Source organism: Gastrolobium bilobum, unplaced genomic scaffold (assembly GCF_033153095.1).
Source record: "Gastrolobium bilobum isolate Gb01-03AN ecotype WA unplaced genomic scaffold, APGP_CSIRO_Gbil_v1 utg1221, whole genome shotgun sequence".
Classification (NCBI taxonomy): Eukaryota; Viridiplantae; Streptophyta; class Magnoliopsida; order Fabales; family Fabaceae; genus Gastrolobium; species Gastrolobium bilobum.
The window spans coordinates 2074934-2090119 of record NW_026897257.1 but is presented as its reverse complement, the minus strand read 5'-3'; the positions used below and the strand labels follow the sequence as shown (position 1 = coordinate 2090119).

General features: G+C 32.0%; 1 protein-coding gene across 1 annotated transcript; it reads right to left on the bottom strand.

Annotated features, from left to right (window-relative positions):
* Positions 1–3196: 3196 nt before the first annotated feature.
* Positions 3197–4104, bottom strand: LOC133305534 (stress-response A/B barrel domain-containing protein UP3-like). The gene has a single exon (XM_061505783.1). It carries the CDS (start codon positions 4015–4017, stop codon positions 3376–3378), a length of 642 nt encoding a protein of 213 aa, XP_061361767.1. The 5' UTR covers positions 4018–4104; the 3' UTR covers positions 3197–3375.
* Between the last annotated feature and the right edge of the window lie 11082 nt (positions 4105–15186).

Below are 15186 nucleotides of genomic sequence, written 5' to 3'. Positions count from 1 at the left end.
GTGGATTTTTTTGAAATTGACATTTCTTAGGTCAAAAACCCAATTATTTAGTAACACTCTTTATTAAAATAAGAGTGATTACATACAAAAAAATAAAATAAGAGTGATTACGTAATTCTATTAATAAAAAAGAGTACTTACGTAATTCTTCATTTATTTATATTATCTATTAACATATTTTGAAAATATGTATTAGTCATGAATACGATATATATTTTATTTTAATTTAACAAATAATTTATTGATCATTTTGTCCTTGTTTGAAAATATGTTTTGAATAATGTATAATTTGTTCATCGTCCTAAATTATATATCAATTTACCCATATTCTTAAATTATCTATTAACCTGTTTTTATTTGATCAAAATTTTATCAACACTTATTTGAATAAATGAATTATTTATTAGACTAAATGACTTACAAATACTAGAGTTTGCTGATATTTTAATTAAATTAGTATATAGCTTAACTATAATTTAAAAAAAGGGAAATTAATATACAATTTGAGAAAATATACAAAGTAAAAATCAAAAAATAAAAATCAAATTCATCAATGAACTTTTAGAAATAGTTCTACAAAATATTATATACTATTGTCCGCCAATGTTATTCATCAGTATTTCTTTTATTTCTTTTTCCTTTCAATCTTTTTTTATCTTATTTATTTATTTTATTTTTTTCCTTTATTTTACTCTCTCATTTTTTTCCTCTATTTCTTTATTTTTATTTCTTATTTTTACTTTATTATTCTTTTTATCCTTTTATATATTTTATTTCCATTCTTTTTGAAATTTTTTTAATTGTTTACTGCTATTTTGTTATAAATAATGTTATATATATAGATAAAGGAGTTGTTTATGTTTATTCTATATTTATTCCCTTCATATACTGTTTAAATTTATTTATTCATTATTTTGCACCATAGCGAAGGAATGAGCTGAGAGGGCCTGTATGATAATACTTGGACTTAATGAGACAAAGTAGAGTAGCGAAGTCATTTAAGAGACCCACGGTCAAGTCCAACATCTTGGGCTCCGGCCCATGTTGACAGCACAACCACTATTCAAAAATTACGCAAATTATCTGTCTAACAAATTAAACCCGAAGAGATTGATTTAGTGATATACACAACCAAGTGATGTGTGAGTATGCACGTAATTATAAGCTTAAATTTTAGTTATGTTAATTACTTTGGATCACGTTACAAAGGATATCTTTGCAAATTTTTAGTCCTGACGTAGATGGTTTCTTTTAACCAGAATGGGGAGATAAACTAGTCTAGGTATGCACTATAATAACACCCTCTGCCTTATGAAGTAATCTGACGTGATGCTAACTCAGCTGAAAAGTACATAACATTAAGTTCAATTGAGATGCAAAACCAAAAATGATGAGCCTCAGAGAACAGAACATGTATGTGTAAATGACCGCTAAAGGTAGAATCAACCAAGACCAATTTTAAAAATAGTTAAATTTCGGCATAGCAACGGCAACCTGTGAAGCACGAACACGCTGAATTTTGAATTTTATAAAAATTGTGTATTGGACACATATTGGACAGTGACATGCTCTGACATGCAGTTAATATTTTGAGACACGTGGTAAATTCTTTTACACGTTCTAACACGTTTTTTCGACACGCATTCAACTTTTTTCGACACGCGGTCAATGTGCATAAAAATAATAATTTATAAATTAATTTTTTTCTATTATGAAATTTGACATGAAAAATTAATAAGGTAGAAAAAATTATTTTTATTATGAAATTTGAATATTTGATTGGTTATATAACTTATTATGTGTTGTTATATGTATTAAATATAAATTATATTATATATATTAAAAATAATATTTAATATTAAAATATGTTCCCACACGTCAAAATATGACATTTTTTATAATTAACGTATCGACATGTTATGTCATGTCGTGTCCAGTGTCTCGTGTCGGTATCGAGCAACATAGGCAACAACAATCAACACAGCTGCTTTGCTTTCCCATGTACTCGAACTCAGTTTTTTTCATTAAAGCCAGTTGTTTTTTATCCAAAAGAATACAAATTACGACTTGTTGCATCCGTTACCGCGATCCACTACCCAGATGGAAATAAATCTTAAGGTGGTGTTTGGTTTGGAGCTTTTTAAGAGATAACTATGTTTTTTCAAGTATGACTTTTAGAAATACTATATTTGTTTCAACATATTTTCACCAAAAATTCATATATCCAATTTGTATGAATTTATGGGAAACATAGATATCCGCACTATTTAGAAACCCAGTTTGAAGGTGGAATTTTTTGGAAAACCGATTATCTCATTTTTAATGCACTGTTGATTTCATAAAAATTATCTAATTTTCCCAGTAAAGTTTTTCCCTACCAAACAACTTTTTTTTACATTTTTCTACCTATCTCATTTTATCTCACTTTCCAATCATTTCTCTATCTATTACATTTCCCTACTATTCCAAAAAAAAATTCTCAATCAAACGCCCCCTAAAGTTCTTCTACTTTTATACATAGCTGAATACAGAATTATATACGGAATTGAAGTTTAATGAATAAAATGAAAATTCAGCACATCTGCAAAATGTTAAGATCTTAATCCTCTTTATTAGTCCATACAAGAATGATGTAACTCTAGAGGCTACATAAAGTAGCACTGACACTTCAAAAATCCTAACGTGTCGTGTCCGACACTTCTCGACACTCACTGACTCTCTGACACTCCAATACTCATTGCAAAGACTCAAAAAAGATTCGAAGGTTACGTTGCGTTGCATTTTGAGTTTCAACTATTAGATTCGTTAAATTACGATTACGATTTTATTGAGTTCAATATAAACATTTGGGATATCTTATGTTTCTTTGAAAAATTGATAGGTTTTATAAGTTTAGTTTTATTTTTTGTTAAATTATTGAATACTAAATATAAGATACACTTTATAAATTAAAAATATTATATAATATCAAAACATGTCCTAACGTGTCGAAATTTAACATTTTTTGAAATTAACGTGTCGGAGTGTCGTGTCGTGTCGTATCTCGTGTCCGTGTCGGTATCGGTGCAACATAAGTTAAAACACCACACAAATACAATATTTTAATAACAATTTAAGTATTTAACACAAGAAAGGAATCTCAACATAATTACTTATTTACTTACTTCATTTATTTATTTCCAACATAATTAGTCACTTCTCCTTTTAAGATTTTCATCTAATAATATTGAAAAGAAATAGTAAAGTAGGCATTAAAGAAGGAAGGAGATATATCCTATGCCATCCCATTTAACAGAGAACATACATTAATTAAGCTAAATAACACAAACAGGAACAGATTAAATAAACATAACCTAATCAAGATGCTGACTGGGCTTATGGTGATGGTACCACATAATCAAGGACTATCACACTCTCCAGATGCTCCTTAATCTTATCATTCTTCTGAGAGGTCCCTATTTCCTCGTTAGAATCCGCTGCCTCCAATTCGTTTAATTCAGGAAAAACTGCAAGGGAAGCAACGGAGAACCCTTTGGATCTACCGGGAGAGAAATTCTCTCCGCAAGTGAGCTGAATGGCATGTTTGAACTCATCTTGAATTCCTCTTATAGCCCCCAAAACCTCATCTTTAACCTGATCTCCCAAACCCTCCTTTAACTTGAAGAAGGCCACTCGCACGGCGGAGCCAGGTGGCGTAACCAGGCCACCCTGAGCCTCGGCGACCCAATCAAGAGCCATGGAGTCATCGATGAAGGGCGCGTTGACCTTGATGACGGCGACGTGGGTGGGATGCACCGCATAGGCGTGGAGGTCATCCTTGGAGTTGTAACGGCTATGGAGGATGTGCGTGAAATTGAAGGAGGGGGAGGATTGGATGCGCAGTAATGGACCCATAGTAAGGTGAAGGGGCTGTTCCAGTGAGACAAGGGAATTGATTCGCTCCACCACGCCTTCGATCTCCGATGGTGCAACATCGTCTTTGACCTTGAACAACACCACATGCTCGATAATTGACATCGTTCCTTCCTTCCTTCCTTCGTTCAAATGGCTATGTACCAACTGACACACTAAAATTGTTTAAAACAATACCCAGTAAATGAAATTACCAATATATGTACAGTTTGGTTCTAACACAATTCTTTAAGAGATTTATTGATCAATTTAGTATTTTATAGTATAAAATAATGATTATTTTAAGAATTAAATTCATGTCAAGATATATACTATCGGATTAAATAAATGTTTATTCTAACCATTGAATGTAGGACAAAATCGATGACTAATTTTTTTAAAATATTAACTTGCAATTGGCGTCTCTCTTTTTTTTTCAAAAACAATTTTAAATGTTTATTCTCGAGTCATTCAAACAAGAAAAGTTCTTCAGTTCTTCTACAGTTGCCATGCACAACTTGGCTAGATTAAAAAATAAAAAGTCCACATTATTATTTAAAATAGATAATAATAGTTATCTACAAAAATCTTCACATAGCTTTTTTCTCTTAAAAAAAATATAAAAATTAGATGTTCTCAATGAAGATGAAGAATATAAGCCCAAAATAATAATTAGTTTTTTATTTTAGAGTTCTCTATTGGATTATTGATTATAAGACTAATTCGATAGTAGTACTACAAGAGCATCAAAAGTTCTTCCTATAACATTTTTAACACTACTGCGTATTTAATGCTAGACATTGCTTGTTAAGTTGAAATAACCTCTGTCCATTAATTCACTTACTTGATCATAATTTTTTTTTTCTCAATTGGATCATTGATTAAATTATATTGTATTTGGAGTCGTAAAATTCAAGATATAATTTTTTTATAAGTAAAATCTTTTTTTGTAAATAAGTAAAATCATTTTTCAAGTTAATAAATAAGAGAATATTTGATTTTTAGATAGAATAAATTATTTTAAAAATTATGATATATTGTTTTCATTTTAAAATCAGTTTTTTTTACACAGTATAATTTTTAATGGATTTTTTTATTAAAAAATAGAAAATAAGGATTGATTTGATCTTAAGATTATTTGATTCTAATTATCAGCATAGAGAAATTGTTAGATCCAGTAAGGACTAAATGGATTTAAATTGTTAACCACAAAAAATTCTTTCTATTTTAAAGATTCCAAATATATTATTGATGTATAATTAAAGTCAATTTAAATAAATTACATAAGAATTATTTTTAAAAAAAATTATACAGTTATCAAACTAAATATGTTTATATCCAAAAAAATAAATAAACTAAATATGTTAAAACGCATGACATGATATCTACCGGATCCGAACCAGTATGAACCTACTATAAAGAATAAAAGTCACGGTACTTAGACGGAGTTGGTATCATACTTAAAAAATAGGATTTAACATTTTTGTTTTTATTGCACAAATTTTTTTCTCTATCAAGTTTATATAAAAATGAGTGGATTCTATTAATCTTTTTATTTTTTATTTTTTATTTTTTATTTTTAAAATAAGTTTCACTTATTTTTATGTGAATTTGACAGAAAAAATCTCTATAAAAAAATATCAAAATTGGATAACAATATTATTTTAAATATTTAAAACTCAATCAAATGATTTTTTATTTTTTATTTTTATGGAATGGAGGGACGTGCTTTTTTTATGTTTCATTCTCATTGTAGGATAAAACGTCAACTTCATTTATAATTTTTCCCTCTCTGTTGGATTCAGGTTTTTTTATGATGGGGGCAAAAATAAAATATTAAGGTTATAAGCGTTATTAAGATTAATAAAAGGGGTTAATTATTACAAATATTTTTCAGGGAGGACTAACAATTAACACCAATAATCTATTATTGTTACAAAAATATCATTTTATACTTACAACAATAAATAAAATAAAATTTAGGGAAGGATAATAATCGATCCTCACTCTTCCCTTGGATTCGCCCTTCCTTGCTCTCCAATCTCCATACTTTAATATTTCACTATTTGCGTACGTGTTTGTTGTCACTTGTCACAATTGACACTATCACATTTCACATCCCAGGGCATGTGGCAAGATATTTTATTCTTTTACACTTTTCACCTCTTGTACCAGAAAAATTTAGAGTGCATTTAGCTTATAGTTAAAATTTCTTGAAATTTATTTATATTTTACACTTATAATTATTAATTAAAATGCATGAACACGTCTTTTTTAAAATAAATTATATGTCGGGCATCACATGCTCTGACACGTTTCAACATGCTATCAACATTTTAAGACACGCAGTCAATGCTCCAATACGTATTTTCGACACACGGTTAACTTTTTGCGACACACGGTCAATGCTCTGACGTATTTTTTTTTAAGGTCTAAATTTTATTTTATTAACTAAAAATGAAAAAATAATTTATAAGACAATTTTTTTCTGTTATGAAATTTGACATAAAAAATTAACAAGGTATAAAAAATTACTTCTGCTTTGTATTTATGTTATGAAATTTGAATATTTGATTGGTTATATGACTTATTATGGATTGTTTTATGTATTAAATATAAATTATATTATATATATTAGAAATATTATATCAAAATGTGTCCTAAGGTGTTAAAATATAATATTTTTTAGAATTAACATGTCGGCGTGACATATCATGTCGTGTCTCGTGTCCCGTGTCGGTGTCGATACAAGATAGGTTATTAGCCTCAATGTCTTCAATTTGTGGTTGCAGAGGCTGGGGTAAGATCATCTCTGCGATAATGAGAGAGTGCCCACAGTCCCACACACTGCTCATTCCGGCTTGAGAGATAGTCTAGAAGATCTGCCACTAGTCAGTCTCAAGGGGATTGTTTGTGTAGAAATAGCAGTTCGTGAAGAAGAATCAAACACGAGAAGATACTGCACACATTTACGGGACACAAAAATAAATTAAAACCATAATGATTCATTACATCCCAAACTAGAATGTTCTAAACGCTTTTGAAAATCGAGTTGTGCATACATATGTAACTTAACATGTGAAACATCAAGCCGCCTTATTTTCAATTTGCACACAATGGAGCACCAAACACCTTTGATTGAACACCGAAAAATTAGATTCTATCAATATTATGATATAATTATTTCACCCAACAACTTATTACGTGAAAGCCATTAAGAATTTTATAATATATCTTTCTAACACAAAGTTTAAATATATTATCTTAGGGTGAATAGTTCTCGTAATAAAGTTATTTAATGATGATTTTTTTACAGCTACTTGAAATGATAGGGGAGTTCATTCAATCCCTCTAGCGTGTGTATCTTGAAGGTTTGACTGTGCAAACGATTAAGCTTCATAGTCATTCTCAAAAATGAACAAAAGAGTAAATACTATTTTTGGTTCTCATCAAATTTTATGATGTCCGCTTTAATCTCTAGCAAATAAAAAGACTTATCGTGGTTCCTAAGAAATTCAAAATGGACAAATTTTAGTTTTTTTTGGGACTAATATAGATTTTTTTTAATTTATGAGGGACCACAATTTCAATTAAATAGGTCCATTTTAAATTTCTTAGGAACCACGATGAGCCTTTTTATCTGCTAAGAATTAAAATAGATATCATAAAATTTGCTGAAGATCAAAAAGAATATTTACTCATAAACAGATGTTGTATTAATTTAAAAATTGCCATTCTCTTAAGGCGTTGCCAAAGAGGTAGGCCTCGCCTTTTGATAATAAATATAATTAAAAGCTATGATTCGATGAATGTGGGATCTAGAAAGTAATTAGTTAGTGGGAACTGAAGCTTAAGTATTGAAATTTGGAAGTGTCTCCCAATTAGAAAACCAATCCTGGTGATTACAGTTTCAGATAATCATTGAAATCATTGGGGACTTAACTACACATGGCAATGGCTATGCACAGCAGCACCTTTTATTTTCTTTTGTCTTTTCTTGTTTTATATTATAAACAGTGAAAGAAAAGGGAGTTTTCTAGAAAGATGCGAATAAAAATATTACTACTTAAATCTTAAGAATTTCGCGAATCAATTATCTACACACAAAAAAAAGAGAAAAATTATATTTAGCATCAATTAAGTTTATTATTTTTTATCACTAAATTTTAATAGTTGATTTTCATAAATTTAATGGTTATATTTATTGAGAATTAATAATTAATTAAAAAGTGTCATTCAATAAATTATAACCGTTAGATTGACAAAAATTAACAATTAAGATTTAGTGATAAGAAATAATAAACTTAATTGGTGGTAACTGATAAGTATATTCTTCCAAAAAAATAATTCAATAATAGTTATTTCAATTGATACTATCAAATTACGTGAATACAAATATTTCGCATTAGGTATTACTATAAGCTTTTGTTGAAGTTTATGACATGTCATGAATTTATAATAGGAAAAAATTCATCAACACTTCTGTAGTTTATTTCAGAATTATCTATATCTTTATATTTTTTTATTATCATCACATATGCCCTTGTGATTTGCAAAATAAAAAATCATCATATCCTTTTACTTAACACCGTTGAATATTACTTAATTCTTTCGATTGTATCCTTAAAAACACTATTTAATAAAATAAAACTTAGAATCTAAGTGAGCACATAAATAAAACTTTAAAGAAAAGAATTCAGCCAAACTTTATTTTGAGTTTGCGAACTCGAGGATTTATGGAGCATTCAGCCAAACTACTATCATGTCCTTTTACTTAACACCGTTGAATATTACTTAATTCTTCTGATTTTATCCCTAAAATCACTATTTAATAAAATAAAACTAAGAATCTAAGCGAACACATAAATAAAACTTTAAAGAAAAGAATTCAGCCAAAATTTAATTTGAGTTTGCGAACTCAGAGGATTTATGGAGCATTCGGCCAAATTACCACAGCATCCAGCCCTGTGCCTAAGTGAACACAAACAAAAACACTTGCAGAAGTTTGTAAACTTTAATTCTGCCAGTATAAACACTTATTTCTCATTTCAACCAAACTACCACAGCATTCAGCCCTGCTTCTAAGTGAACACAAACAAAAACTGTTGGATATATGCTCTTTTGGTCACTCAAGCCCTATTGGGCTTCAGTGAAACTTGAGCCCATGAGGCTTAGGGTTGAGTTATGTCTAAGACTTAAGCGTATATATTCATAGTTTTCTCCTCTTGTGCCTCCAAGGTGAACAGATCATCAGAAACAAACCCCAAGAGGCAGACGTTCATCATCTGAACGGTTGCCCACACAACCATCTCATCCTTCTCGAGAGATGGTCTGGAAGATCTGCCACAGTCCAGCTTCAAGGAGGTTGTTCGTGCTGCGGCGCTGAGGTGAGCTGTTCGTGAAGAGGAATCCTACAAGGGAAGATTCTACACGAGACCTGCGCACCGAGAGGTAATTGTGAAACAAGGATGATTCGGTAAGCATACCAATGTACTAGGTCCTAAACCGCTTCCGCATGAATCTAAGATTTCCTACAATTGGTATCAGAGCCTTGGTTGTACATTGGTATGTGAATCTAGTTTCACTATTCATGTAATTAGTTTTGCTTATTAAAATGTGGCACATAGGGTTCTAGGATTATGTTATGAATCTAGCATGTGTATTTTATAATTCATTTTCATAAAAGTTTAAATTTTAATCGGTAAAAATGCTTTAATCCATGGTTAGGGTCTCTCGTGTATTTCTCGATTTGTAACAAGGAGGCTAATCCCATATGATTAGGTTTCCTCCTTGCTGTTTTTGTTTATTTTTGGAATTTCTGTCTATTTTTCCAATATTTTGTAAAAGTTCAAGATCGAGAAACCGCGAGTAAGATGCGCAGTCAGTACTGTCGGAGCCTTTTCGAGGACTTCCAGATCTCGGAATGGGGCGATCTATATATGGTTGGAAAGAGGACGGAAATACGAACGCAATGGTGGGTGGATCGCCGCCATCTAACCATTCACGTGCTCCCACGCGCCTCCACAAGCGGCTGAGAGTGGTCGCCACTCTCCGGCAAAGAATTGGAGAGTAAGGGAGCGTCCAACCACCTTTTTGGGTGGTTCCGGCGGCGGTGAACTCGTCTCTACGTGGTGGTCCTTCCCCTGGAGTTTTAGCTTGATTTGACTTCGGGTGACGGCGCGGCAGACCTGACGGCTAGGGTTCCTCTTTCGCGTCCTAGGATTTCTCGCCAAAGGATTGGGTCTTTGGGCTTTTGGGCCCATGAAACCCTAAAGGGGCTTGAGACAGATACTATGGGCTAGGCGAAAGTCGAATTCCAAAGTTATATTATTTTATTTTATTTTATTTTATTTTCTTTAAAATAGGAAGGCCATGGATTAAAGTAATTATGCTTTATTATTTAATGCTTTTATTGATTGGTATAAATTATATGATTGATAACATGCTTTATTGCGATAACATGCCATATAGAATAGGTGGTGCCATATTGTTGCATAACTTGTATGATTGCATGAGCATAATAGCTATTATGTCTTCAGCGACTAGTATGATAGTTATTATGGAGATTATTTTGATTTTAAATCATCCTAAGAAATTAATTAATAATTATTATGATTTTTATTAAAAATCTAGATTAATAATTGAATTAATTAATTTTGGATAATTAACATCAAGACAAATAATCGTTATGGAAATTATTTTGATTTCAAATTATCCTCAAAAATGATAATTATTATGATTGTTGCAATCTAGATTAATAATTAAGTCAGCTATTTGGATGATTTAAATCTAGAAAAATAATTAGAGAAAATTTCCTAAGAGAATTCTTTTATTTTGCGAGTAATTTGTGGGTTTTCTAAAATGGTCATGGAATAACACACGCTGCATACAACCTTCATGTATCATGATTGTTTGGAGCACATGCTGACGTAAAGTGACCGGATTTCAGGACCTTAATGCTTTCAAAATTATGTTAAGCTTAGTGCACGATTATCGGCGCTCTTACTTATATAGTTTTTGAAATCGAACAAAGGATACTCTCAATTAAATAATTCTTGGAAATTAGAAAATGTTGCTTATGTTGAATGGAAGGAGATTTAAATTAAGAGATTAATTTAACCTTCAAGCGCATTATAGGACCATTAATAAAATAATCATGTGAAGTCCCTTCGAATAAGCATGATTGGATTTTATTAGATTGGACTTAAATATCTATGGGAGGAGATTTAAATTAAGAAATTAATTTAACCTCGAAGCGCATTGTGGGCCTATCAATAAAATAATCATGTGAGGCCCCAACGGATAAGCATGATTGGATTTTATTGGGCCTTAATAATTTCAAAATTTTAATAAAGTATTGTACGACCCATCGTCGATAATACTAAGTTATTAAAGATAATTTTGAAATTAAACAATGAATTCGACTGAGCTTATGAAAATTCTCAAACAAAAATGTTGAATGGGTGAAGGTTTTAAAAATTAATTAATTTTAAAACCTGTGGGCTCCATTTGTGGGTCTATTAGTGAAATGGTTATCGCTGAAGCCCCATCGGATAAGGATAATCAGATTTCACTAGATTAAATCTTAATAATTTCAAAATTTTAGTAAAGTATTGTACGGCCCATCGTAGGCAATGCTTAGACATTAAGGATAATTTTGAAATTAAACAATAGTTAATTACATTCAACTTTGGTAAAATTGTTAACCCTCCCATCGAGGCTCTGGCAATGGCACTAAAGGCCCAAATAACAATTTTGGTTTTTACAAGTGACTTGCCCATCGTAAGCCTTGTAAAGATAAACTGAAGGATTGTTAACAATAAACAAGAGTAGTTAAGAGAATCTACTTGCACTTCGTTTGTTTATTGCATTATTTGTTTGTAATTGTGTGCTTTATATGTTTTTCAGAAAATATCTTAGAAATGATTTTGACTAGAAAACCTCTAGATGGTACCAACTATGAATAATTGAAAAGCAAATTTTTGATATTGTTCTAAAACATGGAAGCTAAAATTTGTCCTGACAATGCGAGGGCCATAGCAACCTGCAGAGAATGCGTCTAAGGAAACTAAGATGCATTTCTCAGATTGGGAAATGGCACATATGGTAGTTCGCTGCTATATCATTGTCAGTCTTTCCAAATACTTGCAGAAGCAAGTGTACATGATTAAGAGTGGAGTAAAAATGCTTCAGACTCTTAATGACATGTTTGCTGCGTCTAGCAGTTCTGCTAGACAGAATGCAGTCGGTGCAGGTTTTGCTAAGAGTCTTGTTAAATTCAAAGGGAAACCCAAGGGTGGTAATAAGAACAAAATGACTTGGCTATCAGTTGTCAAACCAGTTGCTATGAAGAAGCCGCAAGGCAAGTTCTTCAAGTGCAGACTAAAGGGACACTGAAAGAAAAATTGCCCAGAGGTGATGAAAAGAACCAGACATGGGCACATCAAGGCCTGATCAGTGAATGAATAATTGATTCAGGAATCACTGATTATGTTTGTTACTCTTTGTAGTAGACATGGCATACCTGTCAGCAATGGACATAGATACTCTTTGTAGTAGACATGGCATACCTGTCAGCAATGGACATAGATATTTTAAGCTTGAAAATGGAAACTTGTGTCTGCATTTGCAGTAGGACAAGTTATTTATAAGACTATGGTTTTGGGTGACTGTTTATTTGTTCCAGATTTCAAGAGGAATTCAATTATTGTTAGTTGTTTTGATTAAAACATGGGTTGACAATGCAATTGATTCCTCAGTTACATTTCGAAGTTCATCTTCGCCTTGTTTGTTCTGGTACATTGTTTAAATAGTCTTTATTACCTATGTCCTATACCCTTTTTTAAATTTGTTATGTTGAATGGAAAGGATGATGAACAAGAACTTTCACCAAAGAAATAAAAGTTTCAAATGAAACATAACTTTGGCCTTTGTGATTGAGTCACATTATCTCAAGTAGAAAATATGTTTTAGTTAAAAGAGGGACTGAAAGTTCAATAATCTTTTAACTAACAGCTACATGTTAGTCCTATTTGGAAGGTAAAGTGGCCAAGCAATCCTACAAGGGCCAAGAAGGTTTGCGCAACTATTCAACTGGAACTGGTACATACTAAAGTATGTGGACCACTTAACGTTCAGACCAGAAGAGGTGATGAGTACTTCATTATATGAATGTTTACTCTGGATTTGGACAGATGAACCAAGTGCGCTATAAGTCTAAAGCTTTTGGAAATTTCCAAGAGGTTTAGTCTGAGGCAGAAAAGCATGTAGGTGTTCAAAACAAAAACACTTTCGTCTGACGAAAGTGTTGGCTACCTGTCTGGTAAGTTCAGGTCTTACCTGATTTAAGAGGGGATAGTTTTTGTAACTGTCAACTCTAAGAATGAATTAGTTGAATGAAGTTGCAGTATGCAAAAATCAAACATTTCTAGACTTGGTGAAGATCATGTTCAGTTATTCATCTTTGTCAATGTTGTTCAAGGGAGATGCCTAAGAGAAGGAAATGTACCTTCTTAACTTGATTCCGTCAAAGTTTGTTGTAAAGACACCTAAAGAATTATGGAAAGGGTTCAAGCCCAGATCAAACCATATTCGGATTTAGGGTGCTACGACACACGTCCTACAACAACAGTCAAATGAGATGGAATCTTGTATGGAAGAGTGCATATCTTTTGGCTACCCTAAGAGAACTAGGGATGATTTCTTATTTAGTCTTAAGGACAAGATAATCTAAGTGAGCACTCACATGATTTTCTTAAAGGATGACTAGATAAGAAATTATAAGCTCTTAAGTTAGGTTATTCTTGATGAGATTTATCTCAGATCAAGAATTTCCAGAATCTCTAGAAGCTTCATCCACTGTTCCCTTGATTGTTCAAGAGGGGATAGATATATCTCTAAGTGAACAAACAAGAGAACCATGATTGGGAATTCAACATGATAATATATAAGTGAAACTAGTAGAAATATTAGTATCACATGTAAAGGAACAATATCAAGGATAAGCGGATCGTCAAGAAATTGAAGATCCATCATTTGACCCACTCTTTGTTTTACCTATAAATACACAAGGTCTAGTGCAGTACATTCGTAGTGGGAGAGAATCTTGTTAACTCTCAAGTTGTTTCTTGTTGAGTGACATTGATCCTACTAGTTACGATAATGCACTAGAAGATGTTGTTGATCAAATGTTGCTCAGGCTATGAACAATGAGATGAAATACTTGTATTTCAACTCCGTTCGGTCCTAGTAAAGTCACCAAGAGGGGTAAAACCCACAAGGTGCATGTGGACATAAAAGGCAAAGAGAGGATGGACAGAAAGGTGAAAACCTTCAAAGCTATCTTGGAGGCATTTTTTGCCAGACGCCATGCTTGAGTCTATCCAGATTCTCTTAGTTGCTATAAGTCTCAATTATGAGATTTCATTTTGGGAGTTGGATGTCAGGATATCTACATACATCAACCAAAAGGGTTTATAGCAAATGGGTAGGAACACACGGTATGCAAGTTGTGAAAGTCTATTTCATAGACTTAAGCAAGCATACAGGTCTTGAAACATCAGTTTTGATCAGGTTATCAAAATTTTGATTTTGAGATAACCTTGATGAATGATGTGTATTTGTATGTAAAGGATACAACGGAAGACAATAGCTTTTCTGGTACTTTATGTAGATGATATGCTCCTTATTAGAAACAATGTGGAGGTAATATCAAGCATAAAGAGTTGGCTAAGTTAGTGCTTTGGTATGGAAGTACTGGGGAAGCCAATTATATTCTTGGTATAAAACTCTTATGAGACGGAAAGAATAAGTTGTTGGCATCACCTCAGGCTACTTACATTGACAAAACCCAAAATTCAACATGAGAATTCTAAGAGAAGAATTATAATTCTCAGATGTGGAATTCATCTTCCTAAGGAGTGACCAAAGACTTCTAAGAAGGAAGAATGCATGAGCAAGATATCTTATGCTTTGGCAAAGGTAGACTCACGCATATCATGTTGGGCGTTAAACCAGACATCTGTCACGAAGTGGGAGTAGTGAGATAGTACCATTTTGAACCTAGAGGAATACTAGATTATGTTAAGCATGTACTCAAGTATCTTTGGAGACCGAGAGATTATATGCTGGTATATTCTAGTGGGAGTCTTGAAAAGCTGAGTTTTCAAAAATTCAGTTATTTCAAGTGGATATTAACTCAAGAAAATCAACCTCGAGCTATGAGTTTTTCACTAAACTCAGATAGCATTAGAGGTGGATCTTGCAGACCCAGTTACTAAGAGTTTGCCTGAATTT

Excerpts from the sequence above, each read along its gene's own strand:
- LOC133305534 (XM_061505783.1), bottom strand. The coding sequence starts at position 4,017 with ATGTCAATTATCGAGCATGTGGTGTTGTTCAAGGTCAAAGACGATGTT.